Genomic DNA, 14373 nt, shown 5'->3' on the forward strand with positions numbered 1-14373 from the left:
AGTTGAACAACGTGTTCAGACACTTTGGCATAAACGACCTGAATAAATCAACAATAACCACACTCAGGCTGCACTGAGAGAGAAGCACAGCACTATCGGACAACTAAAAACATGACATATGGCCAGAAGAAGGACTGTGAGTTAAATCTGAGGAGTGTGGGGGGGGTCTGAGGAGGCTTAGTGGCAGATTAAAGGAGATACCCACAGTCACCAAACATTTCTGACCTCAGTTATCCGAGACTCTCCTCTCATCGAGGACAACAGGTTCAACTGCCAGGAACCATATTTCTTTAAAACAATCAGAATTGATCAATGATGTCTTGTAATAATTGAAAACACAGATTATTCAGAACGGTGTTGCAATCGTTCTTCAACAAAAGAGCATGTCATCATCCGTCAGCATGGAGCGCTGATTTGTTCTTAAAATATTTTCAAAATAAAACAGGGATTTCTTCCACCACACATGTGCCCTGGAGGTATTAAACTGCTGCAGCTCTTTCCATATTTCATAGAACGCGGGGGGGGGGGGGGGGGGGGGGGTGTTCTATGACGTGCGCTCTCCTCTTCCTGAACTGGGTGGTGAAGCATTCCAGCACCCTGCTGAATCTGCTTTGCATTTTGATCAGCACTGGACTTCTTCCAGCGCTGGAACATTGTCGGGGCCTGGCGGTGGGGGCGGGTTTTCGGGCTCCTTTAGGGAAATGACAGCATTGATCCGGGGGGGGGGGGGGCAAAAGAACACAGGTCCGGCTGTGTGGGAAGACGTCCCTGCAACGTTCTGCCTGCGGATTGTAAAATTCCTCGTCAGCACTTGTAGTTTAACCTGGATACAGGCGCTGTCCCGATGTCACGGCTCCCATTATCTTTTACTGCTGCTTGCTTCTGAATCCTAAATTGCCACCAAATGTGTTTCAGGAGTCTTTAAATAACAGTAGTAAAACAATGAATCTGTCTGAATGAGTTCTCTGCTTGTTTAACAGGGGACAATATGCCACTGCAGCCTTTGGACCCAGTTACCGCCACTGCACCACAAACAAGAGTTTCTCCAGTCGTCCCACTCGCTGGTGGAATTAACAATGACTCTCTTGTGGAGTGAAAACTTCTGCTCGGCCTCGGCAGGCATTGTTTCTGCATTCGTCACTGCAGCACTGATTAGCTCACAGGTCGTTTGGGCCGTGGCTGCTCGGTCTACTGCGACATGCAAACTCCAATCTGTGGAAGACTGGAGGATGTTACGAGATGAAAAACAGCTTCCTCTTTGAAAACTACAATGTGAAGTTTGATTGAAAAGACATTGTTCCTGCATTTCCACAAAAGAAAGCCACGCTGACTGAACCAACACTCTTCAATATTCAAGGATTGAATTGAGCCGACTAACCAAGAGGGCCCTGAGATTCTAAAGAAGCAATTGATTGTTTCACACTATTAAAACAAACAGCTTGTGGCTCAAAGGTATACTTGAAAACCTCCAGGGCTCAAAAGCTCTTCGTTTAACCCCCCCCCCCCCCCCCCCCCCCCCTCCCGGGCATCAGAACGACAGGTAGCTATGAGCAACTTTTCCTTTTGACGCGAGGCATTTGGACAAGTCATCAAACAGACTGCAGCTTAAAGAAACAAAGAGCCCCGGGAGTGGCGCTATTCTTGAGGGGAAAATGAGATACATCACAGAATGAGGAGATGAAACCAACTCCTACACACCCTGTCCCTGACCTACATAGAGCTCTGGAAAAAAAACCTCCTGCTGTGTACCCAACGTGGTAATGAGTGGAGGAAAGTGAGGAATGTGTTCACTCTCATGGGGGCCACACATTCGCCGACTCACAGCATCGAACATTGCATCACGTCTCGTTTTGGGTGTAGCTACAAACGGAGAATCGTAGACCTGGTTTCTCCGATTCCAACTCAGCTCCCGACTTAACTCGCTGAGATGGAAGGATATGTAATTTGCTTTGAGGAGAGAAAGTGAAATGACAAGGGTTTAAAAACAGGAGATGAAAAAAGAAGGAGTTTCCAGACCAGTGGCTGAATCCAAACTTTTGTCAGTGAGGACTCTGTGAATCTTCTGGGCAGCACATTGAGTCCTGGCCACTGATTTACACTGACTGTGGACAAACCTCGCAGCCATTGGTCAGTGGCGGTGGGTTGTATCAATAGACAAAGGAGGAGAGCAGCAGCTGGTGCTGACTGAATAAACACCATTGGGTAATCTCACAGAAAGTCACTGAGAGAGAGACCCTACTTTAGAGTTTTTGCTTTAACAAGAAAATGGCAGACAAACACTCCATGGACAATGAGCGAGCGGTGGATCACTGACAACAACAAACAGTGCCAGGCCGGGATGATTCTCCCTCTGGCACCCGGTCCGTCTTCGGCTTCCCTGAGGATTTCCCATGAAGAGAATCAGCCAATTTAGGAAGTGCAAACGTCTCCTCGAGGACAGACGGAACACGTCTCTCTTTGGCTGTCACAAGGCAGAACAACCTGAGTGGGAGGCTGTTCACAGGCATGGGAGGATTTCGTGGATTTGCTTTAACATCGCGTAACCTCACCGAAAGATCATTGAACACATGGAGAACCTTAAGCCTATTGCATAATATATCATGACTAGGATGGATGTTTTTTAAACCTCAACTTTAAATGGAAGACAGCGTGCCAAGGGCCATGCTGAATATAATAACACACTGTGAACACAACATGATAAGAGGTTTATCTATGCATATTTGAGTTGATTCCTGTTTTTCCCCACAGGTTTGCTGTCATGTGGCCACAGTTTAGACATTCGGGGGTGCAGTGTTCATTCAGGAGCCGGTGTGGCCTTCATTTGCCCTCTGCTGCAGAGGAGGGCTCCGGTGATGTGGCTCCACAGCAGCAGTGATGTGCTGCTGGTGTCGCATTTTGTCAAGGACACGGTGGGAGCAACCTCCACTGCCCATCTGCTCGCAGGATAACAGTTTACTGGTCTGGATGTATGCTGTGCAAATACTGCACAGAGATAGGAATGTCCTGAATGGGTCGACCAGACAAGGCTTTTGTTTATCAAGAAGAATGAATAGACATAAATCTATGTCCAGATTAGTCATTCATGTGAATAAAAAATTCAGGAACACTCTTTTACAGAATATGTCCTGTGAAAGATGTTAACTCCAGCAACACAGTGACCAGTATTACCCCCACTGATAGGGTCACCAGTGTCTGTTTGTATATTTTCCACCCTTTTTTCATTTGTTTTATGAAAAAGGAATCATTGAAGTTGCCAGACCACTTCCTTTATACTTCCTCAGTAAGAAATAGAAAACCACGAGTTGTATTATTGGGCCTCAGTGGAGGTACATCCCAGTGTTTTCTTACTCCAGAGGCTTGACTGGGTTGTAGATCGCTGCAGGACAATTCAATTCATGAGCTTTTTATGGGGTCTGTGTTTCTGGATTTTCTGGATTTCAAATTCCAGTCAATGAAGTCTCTTCCCTTCTTCATCTTCATCAGAAAGAGGAACGGTCAAAAGCAAACAGCAGCTCCTGACTTTCAGTTCCTAGTGTGGGTCAAGTTCCCAAAACAAAAGGGTCCTACACTTCTTTCAATGCAAACCGAGAGGCCTGCGTCCCTGGGGAAGACACAAGAGAGTCACAGGGAGGGGATGGAGGGACAACCGCCAGGCAATGATGGGTGAAAGACGAGACATGAGTGGAAGACAGGTGGAAGGGGACAGGTGTGTGTTGTTCGAAAAAACACAACGGATGTTGGTTGCTATAGTTTTGGGTCATTGACTTTGCTGAGTCTGCACTTATCAGAGTCAGAGCTGCAGCAGTGATTGTGAAACAGCTCAGAAAGACACTAAGGGGACTTTAAAAAACCCTTAGGGCCTCTGACTGCCAGAGTTAACATGAGAAGCATCAGACTCCTTCACAGAATCACAACACGGTTAAATCTGAACGCACACTTTCTGCCAATCAGTGAGACTCACACTTTACTAGGACATGTCCGTCACAAACAACTGTCCATAAATCCACTTAAGAAGTCACAGAATTAACTGAACAACACATCCCTATAATCATCACAATGTGACCTCAGAGTTATCGCACAAAAATCCCAGAACAATCACATTTAAATCCCACAATTGTCTCATTAAAATCCTGGAATCATCGCATAATAACCCCTGAAATCGCACATGTCAAATTCAGCCTCTAAGAAATCACTTTGTCTTGATTTTGTCTTTACTTTAAAAACAGTCAGACTCCCTGAGCATGATTCATGGCCTCTCAAACCTCACACATCCAGGTTCAGAGCAGAGTCGTCACATGATGATAATTCTCCCAGACCTGACGCAGCTTGTCCAAAGCCACGCAGCTGTTTTCCCAAGGTGAGCAATCCTCATGACATCACATGAACTCCACTTCACTGGAGGAATCCGGAGACGTCCCCTTTTATTACACTCCACCCTTCAGTCTTCAGAAGATGCAGCTTTTGTCCTGCTCCTTGTTTTAGTAGAAAGCTAAACAAATTCACTGTGCTTCTGTGCCTTTTAAATCCACTTCATTGTAGACCGGCCTCAGCTCATAACTCAGCTCCTGCATGATTTCACCACCTGGAGCCGTATGATGTGATCTTGTGATTCGTCCCTTGTCCGCATTAAAAAACAGTAAAAGCTTCAACTTAGGCGTTAAAGCTTTTCATTGTTCCGAGTTGAAGCTCCGGGAGTTTACCTCTGAGTAAAACCTCCTCCAGCCTGTATTACAACACCGGTGTTACTCCAGGGACTGCACCTGGGAACACACAGGCACATATAAGGTGGATCTAAACCTGACGCAGACTTCTGAGACTATTACACAAGTACTCACAACTCTAGGGTAGGACCACACCCACTGTCAAACCCGGCACACCTCTAAAGTTTCACGACATGGCTCTAGACGAATCCCTGCCCAGACAGACGTGAAAACAACTGACACAGTCCTCACAACTGTAGTTCTCACAATGGGAAGTGTTTCCAGGACTAATCTCTGCTATGACGACACACACAGACTCACAACAACTCTGTCACAGCTGCTGACCATTAGGGTTTCTGGCCTGTGCGGTCATTACATGCTAAAAAAGTTGTCAGACATGAACTCAAGTTACTTCCAGAGCCCAAACTATCTGGACATTTGTCTTGGAGGAGAAAGGACATGACGTAGATATTCAGTGTTAATCGCCAAAAGCTTTCGAATCTCGTTGTGTTTCCAAGTCGACATCTTTGTCTGTGTCTACTACGTATATGTCGGCTCTTTTTCATCCTGAGATAATCGTGTTCTTCCACGTTCAAGTCCCTCGCATATCACAGACATCATCAAAACTCACTCACGGACAACTACCTTCTGAATTCTCTCGTTGGATCCCTCAAGATACTTTCTGGACATTTTACTAGAGGCAGCTAATTCAGACGTTTACATTCTCAAATAAGGCCTCACAAGTAAATTTCAGGACAATGTTAGGACTTCAGGGTAATTCCAAAGTACTTTATGATTCTCACAGCTAGTTTTAGCCTTTGGTTATTATGCCATTCATTGTGCATCTTCAAGTAGCATCAGTGCTAAAGAGGCTGCTCTTTCAATAAAGGGAGAGAAGTCAGAAATCACGTATGGAAATAAACTTCTGAATTAAGTGTTTAACTTTGCCTACACCCCGGTAATCAAGTCAGGACTGATAAGAGCCAATCAGGGAAGCGACAGCAAGTAATGCATCTTTACCAAACATCAACAACCGTCCATAGTACAACGCAGCCCTGACGTTTTCAAGCTAAAACTCTGGATTAGCGTTCGTAGCACGAGTGATGCATCTTAAAACTAAATCATAACAGCCTAAACTTTAAGGCCCAATCAAATTCAAAGTACTTTAAACTCAGGCTCCAGATATCACGTGAAGAATATGTGTCATTACTCAAACTAGTGAGTTGTCAGCAGAATATGAGTCAAGTCATGTTTGGACAACAGAGGACTTCAGGGTATGTCCAAAGTACTTTATGATTCTCACAGCTAGTTTAAGCCTTTGGTTATTATGCCATTCATTGTGCATCTTCAAGTAGCATCAGAGCAAAAGAGGCTGCTCTTTCAAATTAGAGTGTTGTCAGCAGAATATGAGTCAAGTCATGTTTGGACAACAGAGGCGTTCCGAAAATTCCTTCTCCTCGTCAATTATCTGACATTCCCAGGAGATGTCACAGCGCGGCGGTGAACCTCCGACAGGTGAGTCATCACTGTCATGGTCATGTGACTCCTCACTTGACAACCACGTCCCCCCCCCGGCATGTGGACGTACCACCGTGCGAGTGTTAAATGGTTTTAATGTGTGGCAAAAAGGCAGAGGGTCCCCATTGATAGAGAAGTCTTTGTGGTCGCTCCAGGCCACGCATGGGTTGTTAATGTCTTTGGGAAGTGGGGGACTGTGACCAAGGAGGGGGGGGGGGACCCCTGATACAGTGAGTCCATGGAGTTTCTAAGAAGCAAAGGGTTTCTTGGACATCCGGCAAGTGGGGGACAAACAGTGCTCCAGCTCCAAATGCAAATGAGCAACATGGTCAGAGGTCCCTTCACCCCCCCCCCCCCATCCCCCCACCCCCCCTCCCTCTCCATGCCTCTCCTCCCTTGTCTCCCCTCTCCATTCTGCCCAGTATAGCGGCAGCAGCGTGAAATCCATCCTGGGAGGGGCCATTGTAGTGCGGGAAGCAACCGTCCAACTGGAATGGTCGGGACCAGGGAGCCTCTTTCTTTTACAATCCCCGGAAGGAGGCTTCTTTGGGGAGGAGGTGAACTGCAGGCCCCCCCCCCCCCCCCCTCTCCGGCCCAGAGGTGTGGGTCTGGGATGTCCGGCAAATCTCCCCCTCGTGCTTACTGGTCCCAGGAACTGGGAGCTATCACAACAAGGCCCGGCCGGTTCAATCGTCCATGATGGTGTGGACTCTGTGCCAGTGGACCACACCGGTATCTGCCATCCCCATCCTCCTCCTCCTCCTCCTCCTCCTCCTCCTCTGCTGCTGCTGCTCCACCTTCTCCACCGGACCCTGTGTCACTGGTAGGGAGGCAAACAGGAGAACACCCACACCCCCCATCTCCTTACACACACAAAGACACACAAACACACACACACATCTACTGCACAAAGCTACTGTCTCTGCAACATGCTGACCATGCTGAGGGGAGGAAGGAGGGGGGGGGGGGGGGGGGGGGACAAGGTGTCCGCAGGAGAACAACTACACAGAGAACGCGTCTCACCTCCTTGTCCTGGGTGGTGTGTCCTCAGAGGAGCTGCATACCCCCCCACTCCCCTCCTCCTCCTTCTCCTCCTCCCCCTAGTGAACCCTTCAGTCCCTGCAGCCTCCCATACACCCCCCACCCGCCCCCCCGCTTCTCTACCACTCCGCCGGGTGCAGCTCACTCATCCTGATGGTGGAAACCTCCTGAGCTGTTTACTTTCCCACAACTTCTCCCCCTGCTCCTCCGCGCGCACGAGCAGCTGAAGATGAGGAAACCGCTCTCCCCCCCCCCTCCTTCCTCCCTGTCTCTCTCTCGTTCTCTTCTTCCCTCTCTCTTTTCATCAGATGGGTCCTTCTCTTCCTTCCTTGTCTTCCCTCCAGCCTCTGTCTGTCCTTTCTTTCTTCGCTCTGTCCCCCCCTCCTCCAGACTGTCCAGGCGGCGGCGCAGAGCGGGGCGACGGCTTCTCAGACTGCAACCGGCCAATGGCGGAGCGACAGACTCACGCGTACAGCCAATAGTAAGCCCGCTGGCCGGTGTTAGGACCAATCAGAAGAGCTGTTGAGAAGAAGAGGGCGGGATGAAGGGAATTAGGGGCAATGCCGCCTCACAGCACTTCCGCATCAGACTGCAGGTGTGTGGTCATAGTACCTCAATTTAAATTTATTATTATATTATAATTGGGGGACACTTAGCAAAGACAATGATTTAATGAATATAAGATAGATTAGAAATAGATTTATATAAAATTTTGTTTTATTCATTTTATTTATAAATATATTAAATGTACTTTATACCTAGAAACATTTCTAATTAAAAAATAAAAAATAATAAATGAATTGAAGCAATATATTTTAGCTTTTTAATCATATTTTACATATTTTATTTATGTTTTATTGTAGTACTATTTTATTATATAGAAGTTTTGGCAACTGTCTGTTTTAAATGTACTTAATACATAGACTTGACTTGCTAGGAAAATAAGAATGAATGAAATTTGAATTAAAAATATAAAACATTTAGTTTTAACTGTTGTGCTTTCTGTTTTCTTTATTGTTTATTATTATTATTTAACCAGGAAGATATTTTACAATAAAGAATAGTTAACACATAGTTACATAAAAAGTGAATATACAACATACACATAATCAGATTGTGTAGTGTTTATCCTTAGAGTCCCACATCGATATGCTCCTTATTTTGTATTTATCTACAGTTAAAATTGTTTCATCTTCATTAGACCATTAAACACTGCATTGCAAATTGAACCAAGAAAATTTTTGGAAAATTCACAGCAAGTGAGTGGACGTGTTGAAGACATTTGCATAGCTGTAAAAACTAAAATCATATAAATATGTCAGGATGAAAAACAGATGCCATAGAAGACACCAACGAAGACCTAAAACAAGATTCTAGAGTTGTGTACATGTGCTTTAAAACAGGGGATTTTTTACAGTGGAATTTATAACGTCACATCCTGCTTTCCCAGACCCACCCCCCCCCCCCCCCCCCTCTCCTGAATAATCCGGAAATGATCCCAAACACTGAACCAAACAATCTCCTGCTGCATTCTTCAAGGTGAAAGTGAAACTCTGGAAAACATCTCGACCCACGACATCTTCGATAATTCCTCTGAAAACTGCTTAATTGGCATTTTTTAGCTATACACTGCATTTTATTTACATGGTTTATAATATATTATGTATATCCAAACTATTTTTAATCTGATTTGACGCTTTTGTCTCCAGACTATTCTGTGACTGTTCTCTTTTAAAGGCGTCAGTCTGCTATGTTTGACCTCATGCTACCTACAGCAGTGTTTCTATTTCTGCCTCTAATCACATTTGCGGTGCTGCAGGCTCAAGCAGCTCGTGGCGTTCAGGAGGCGCCGCACCACGAACACGAGGTCACGTTAGAGGTCAAGTCCAGATTTAAATCTCAATTACTCACAGGCACATTTAAATTGTCTGTAGTGAGGGGGGGGGGAGGAGAAGAAGAAGAAGAAGAAATCCCTGTGTCACTGTTGTCCAGAAGATTTATTAAAACACGTTGAACAAATACACAGAATACAAATAAAAAGATGACAATTCACTTTTTTTTCTTCATTCAGTTTGCTATACAGAACAAATATCGGAACCATAACACAGCTCGGAGCTCGTTGTCTGTAAATGCTAGATACACTACCGCCTCCTGGAAGTGAACCGTCAGACGCTTCACATGCTGTGCAGTCGCTGCAGCAAAGGTGCCTTTTATCAGGGTCTTTTGGTAGCTTTAGAAGCCAATGTTAATAAGCATGTACATACATTGTTAACATATTTATAGTATTAGACTGAAGCCTTGTTTTTCTAACAGACGTTACATTCGTACCGACTTCAGTTTGATTGCATTTCACTGCAGGATGTGTTTTTGATGTCGTGACACTGCAGTTCTGTGGCAAACACCATCCGGCAGACATTCATCTTCTTCTGTTTTCCAGTTTGAGTCTATAGCAGACGGAATTATCTCTGAAAAAAAATCGTTCAAGTATTTACATGTTTCTGAGGTTGTATCTGTCCAGCAACCTAATACATGTCATGGTCGAGTAATCGTGAAAAGGAAACACAGCGAACTGAACAGCACTGATTCACTCTGACAAAGAATAGCGCAGGAATAACCGGGATGATGCATTTTGAAAAATGATTCTGCTCGTGTTTCAGTCGAGTCAAAGCGAGTCGGAGATCTGAGGGGCTGCAGTCACACAATCGAAGTTAAGTGGAAAAGATGAGAGAACCTCAGGACAATCATCCGAATCGTCAGAGGAGAGTAACACAAAACGCTCGCCCCTCAGTTTAGATCTGTCCAATCACAGTTGTTGAATAAGTGCTGCGTTGAAGACACAAACTGGAGGCGCCAAAGAAAATGTGTCGATGTCGAGAGGAGTTTCTTCACTTTGAGACCAAACATTTGAGCCTTGGTTCAAAATAAATTGGATTGGATTCACAGAAGATTGCTTCACGTAGTGGACAGTCACTTTAGTGCATGGTAATAACAGATATGTGGATGAACCGGGCTGAAGTGCCGTCACACCAGGTAAAGCAAAAGGCAGCAGTAACACTTTTCAAAGAAAAATAACCCATTACTGAGGAAAGTGTCAAAGTGGAGACATCAGCTTAGAGTTGATGTTGTGCAACACGGGTCCTTGAAAGCTGATAAATAGACAACATTCCATCAGATGGACGTTTAGACGGCGACAGTAACAGTTTCAGTCGCCAGCTCCACGGCGAAGAACCAACTTCACCGGACCATCTTCTTCTTTAATGGCACCAAATACATCAAAGTTTACATAGAGAGGAGCAAAGAAAAGCTCAAATTGAGACTCAATGTTCCATCGCACCTTAAGAACTAAACTTCTTAGTCAGTTGTAATCAACGGGTGGGGGAGGGGGGGCACTGGAAAGTCCCTGGGACATGTGAGAGAACGATTAGGTCACTCTCCAATCACATCTCTGTGGGTTTGACCCTGGATGTGGATGTGGAACAGATGTGTATTTGTTTATAGTGCAGTCCAGGGGTGTAATTCACAGGGGGGGGGGGGGGGGGGGGACATGTCCCCCATGCGTTTTCAGAAGGCAGAACAGTATCCCACCATGTTTTACTGTAAGATCATGTTATATATATATATATATATATATATAAAAAAAAAATACACAATCACACAGCCTGCAGGCACTATGCGTACGGTGGAGTATTGGGGCCATGTTGAAGATTTCAAGAATGAATTAAGTTGAAATAGTACAAAAAAGAAGTTGTAATTTGTAATTTTACAGTTGAAATATCAGAAATGTCACAAATAACATGAACCGTAATGATTTGGCACATCAGCTCTACATTAGACGTAAGTGTCTGGATTATACTGGTGATGGTCTGCAGGGTTAAACCTGGTCACTTCTGCCTGTCAATCAAAGAGGGGTCACGGGTTCACAGGGAGATTGTTTGAAGAGTTTGATCCTTGTTGCTTCTTAATCTGTTCTCATAAAATTACAACTTTGTTTCATCGTGCTGTTTTCAACTCTATTCCTAATGTCTCTGCATTTATTTTTTCTTAAAAAACTGATTCTCATTCAAACCAGTTTAAACTACCAAACTCAAAAATGGCCCATAAATCTCAAAATGTCTTTCTAAAGTTAGCTCAAGTTATAAATATTCATAATGAGATCATGTTGGAGTTTTAATATTAGTCATTTCATATGAGCACAGTCGTCTTGAATGTTTTCCAATTCATGAAACATTGAATATCTCAGCATTTAGTTCAGTTTGGAGACTTAAAGTGAGAGAGAGAGAGAGAGAGAGAGAGAGAGAGAGAGAGAGAGAGAGAATAGGACACCTACCACCCATACTCTGTGTACAGTTAATTTAATATCATAATATAATTATAGCCTGAATGGGGTCAGATGAATGTAGTTTCAATAAATAAATACATGACTTTTAACCATTTTAACAGTTATATGTTATTAAAGAGGAAAGTGGACTGTATAATCATAGAAACCCCACGAAGGCTATAATTCCATTATGTGTAAAAGTAGCTTCTCTCTGTCACAGCCGTCCACTTCGTGAAGGGCACAGATCAACTTCAGTTAAAGACATGGTGTCTCACCTAGTGTCGGGGGTATCAGAAAAAAACAAAAGCCCTTCTAACCCCCCCCCCCCACACACACACACATCCCACCCCACCCCACATTCTAAATGATAATCCTGCCCCACCGGCCTCCAGGGTTAAGCTCTACCGCCACTACAAACATTCAAATATAGAAAGAATCACAAATATCATACACGGAAACACTACGTCGTCTCTGAAATGCATTAAACTCCGCCTCCTCTCCTCCGCCCCCCCCCCCCCGACCTTCATACGTGTGTCCACGCCCGGCGTCTGATTTCATCCACGTGTTGTTCACGTGTTGTTCACGTGTTGTTCACTATGATTAGACCTATGTGAGGTAAAGTAAACAGCAGTCTCTGAGTATATACAGTACAAGAGGCCGACCCTCACAGGGACCTGCAGTCCAGTGAAGACTGCAGGCTACCAGCAGGTGGCAGTCTTACGAGGATTCAGACAGACCGTGTCCAGCTACTGCATACGTGATAATAGCTTCTGATGCATTCAAATCAATACTGAGTCCACTGGTTACGACATGAATGACAAAAAAAAACACATATTCATTTGAAGTAACGATATCGGCCCCATCGGTAAAAACAATCTCTGATCAAACTACGACCGAAGACGTCCTCGACTCCGCTCGTCTTCACGGAGGAGAAGCTCCAGTGGGGGACGGTCACAGTGTACAATGAGCGGGGGGGGGGGGGGGGGGGGTCGAAGCAGCAGGGCGCACGTGGAATCGAACAGTCGAGGCTGGCACGAATTAAACACACATTCCAAGATTAGATTGAGCCCCGATCGAGAGCATCGGGAACCGAGTTCTGGGGAGAAAGGGGAGAAAGAAAAGTCCTCCATCAGGGGAGCTGCTCCTTCCTCCCTCCTCCTCCTCCTCCTCCTCCTCCTCCTCCTCCCCTCTACTGGAATCCTCAAAAGGTAAAAGTGCAATTGTTCTAAGATAGATACATCTGCATTAAAAAGTGAATCGCCTCGTCCGTAGACCGCAGGGAGCTGGATGTTGTCGATTGGAAAGGAGCCGGGACAACGAGGACGATGAAGCAGAAGGAGACGGGCGGAGGCTCGCTGACCTCGGGTCAGATTTACACCGCTCGTCTAGTCCTCGATGCAGATGACATCACTGGGTTTGCCTGACTTGAGGTCCGGCGTGACGGCGTCTCTCAAGGAGTCAAGCGACTTCTTGTCCAGATGGCTTGTGGGGGGTGGGGGGCCGTTAGAGGACACTGAGGAGGACGAGAGAGGGAAAAGGTAGTCGTGCCTCAAAGTGGAATAATTATCGGAGTTTAATCTTTCTCAGCGTAGAATCTTATGATTCAGTGACGAGCAAACAGAAAGAACAATGTAAATCCAAGTGTTTAATTTGTTAACATTAAAAACCGAAAGTGAGCAGACACAGAATCAGGACGTTGGATGTGGGAACTTATGTTAAATATCATAATTCACTTTCATAATGATGACAAGACGTAATTTATACTGATGATGAATGATAATCGCCTAATCCAGACAAACTGATTACCTTGTCTTCATTGTTTGCAAAAGGTGATGAATGGCTGAGCTGCATGATGTTATTCTCTGATTTCATAAAGATGTCATTCCTTCCATATGATTATAAATTATATTATATCTAAAAAGATGACTATTTGTCAACAGACGTCCAAATATTCATGCAGATATCTTTGAAAATGTGATTTTCTGATCATATCTCAGTAGAATTGCACTAAATCTTTGACCAATCAGATCTAAAAGTGAATTATCTGGAGACACATGCCCACGTATTAATCCCACCAAGTTTGGTTGAAAGCTGTCCATGCATTTTCGAGTTATACTGTACACACACACACACACACACACACACACACACAGTAGAGTACACATTACAGTTAAGCACCAGAACATCCTCCCTCTCCCACTCGTTTCAAGTCACCTGTTATCCACTGCAGATGTTGATCCTTACCGCTGACGTAGGGTCCCATCGGCATCTGACTGTAGTTCACCATGGGCTGCCCCCCCGGGCCCCTGAAGCCGCCGGCGAAGCTGCTGCCGTACATCTGGGAGCAGCCGAACGCCCCCTGGCTGAAAGGCTGAGGGACAGACATGAAGTTAACCTGCTGTGGGTGAGAGATTCACAGGACCGACAACACAAGACATGGGCATCAAACAACATGTCGTAGAGATTCAGAATATCCTCTCAGCGGCTCGGTCAGATACACAACGACAGGAGCTGAGCAGCCGGGACACATGAGGAATATATAACCTGTTGTGTAAGTGAAAATACAACACACACACACACACTCCTGCTGGAGAACAGGTGCAGGAGACGAGGACAGTAATGAAATCCTCCGGGACCGAGACGTGGTGGAAGTGAAGAACTACTTTTCTCTCCACTTTGCACCTGGGGGAAGTGTCCCCCCCCCCCCCCCGGGGACAGTGATTCTCCTCAGGTTCCCTCTGCAGGAACAATGTGGGCGCTGAGTCGTGACCACAGGAACACTTCAGGGTTTTTAGA

General features: G+C 45.3%; 2 protein-coding genes across 10 annotated transcripts in view; both read right to left on the bottom strand.

Moving 5' to 3' along the window:
- arhgef10la (Rho guanine nucleotide exchange factor (GEF) 10-like a) overlaps positions 1-7307 on the bottom strand; it is a 102346-nt gene extending 95039 nt beyond the window's left edge. For all 4 annotated transcript variants that reach the window (XM_062407729.1, XM_062407720.1, XM_062407712.1 and 1 more), the window contains exon 1: positions 7242-7307. The gene's annotated coding sequence lies outside the window, so the exon portion shown is untranslated. The remainder of the gene's footprint in view (positions 1-7241) is intronic.
- Positions 7308-12554: 5247 nt separating this feature from the next.
- chd5 (chromodomain helicase DNA binding protein 5) overlaps positions 12555-14373 on the bottom strand; it is a 36640-nt gene continuing 34821 nt past the window's right edge. For 2 of the 6 annotated variants that reach the window (XM_062407790.1, XM_062407782.1), the window contains exons 39-40: positions 13822-13948; positions 12555-13090 (exon numbers count right to left, since the gene is read on the bottom strand). In XM_062407790.1, coding sequence (XP_062263774.1) covers positions 12963-13090; positions 13822-13948 — 255 coding nt within the window. In that variant the 3' untranslated portion in view covers positions 12555-12962. Of the gene's footprint in view, positions 13091-13791; positions 13976-14373 lie in introns of all 6 variants that reach the window. The other 4 variants (XM_062407757.1, XM_062407749.1, XM_062407765.1 and 1 more) reach the window with 3 other exon arrangements.

Source organism: Platichthys flesus, chromosome 2 (genome assembly GCF_949316205.1).
Source record: "Platichthys flesus chromosome 2, fPlaFle2.1, whole genome shotgun sequence".
NCBI classification, from domain to species: domain Eukaryota; kingdom Metazoa; phylum Chordata; class Actinopteri; order Pleuronectiformes; family Pleuronectidae; genus Platichthys; species Platichthys flesus.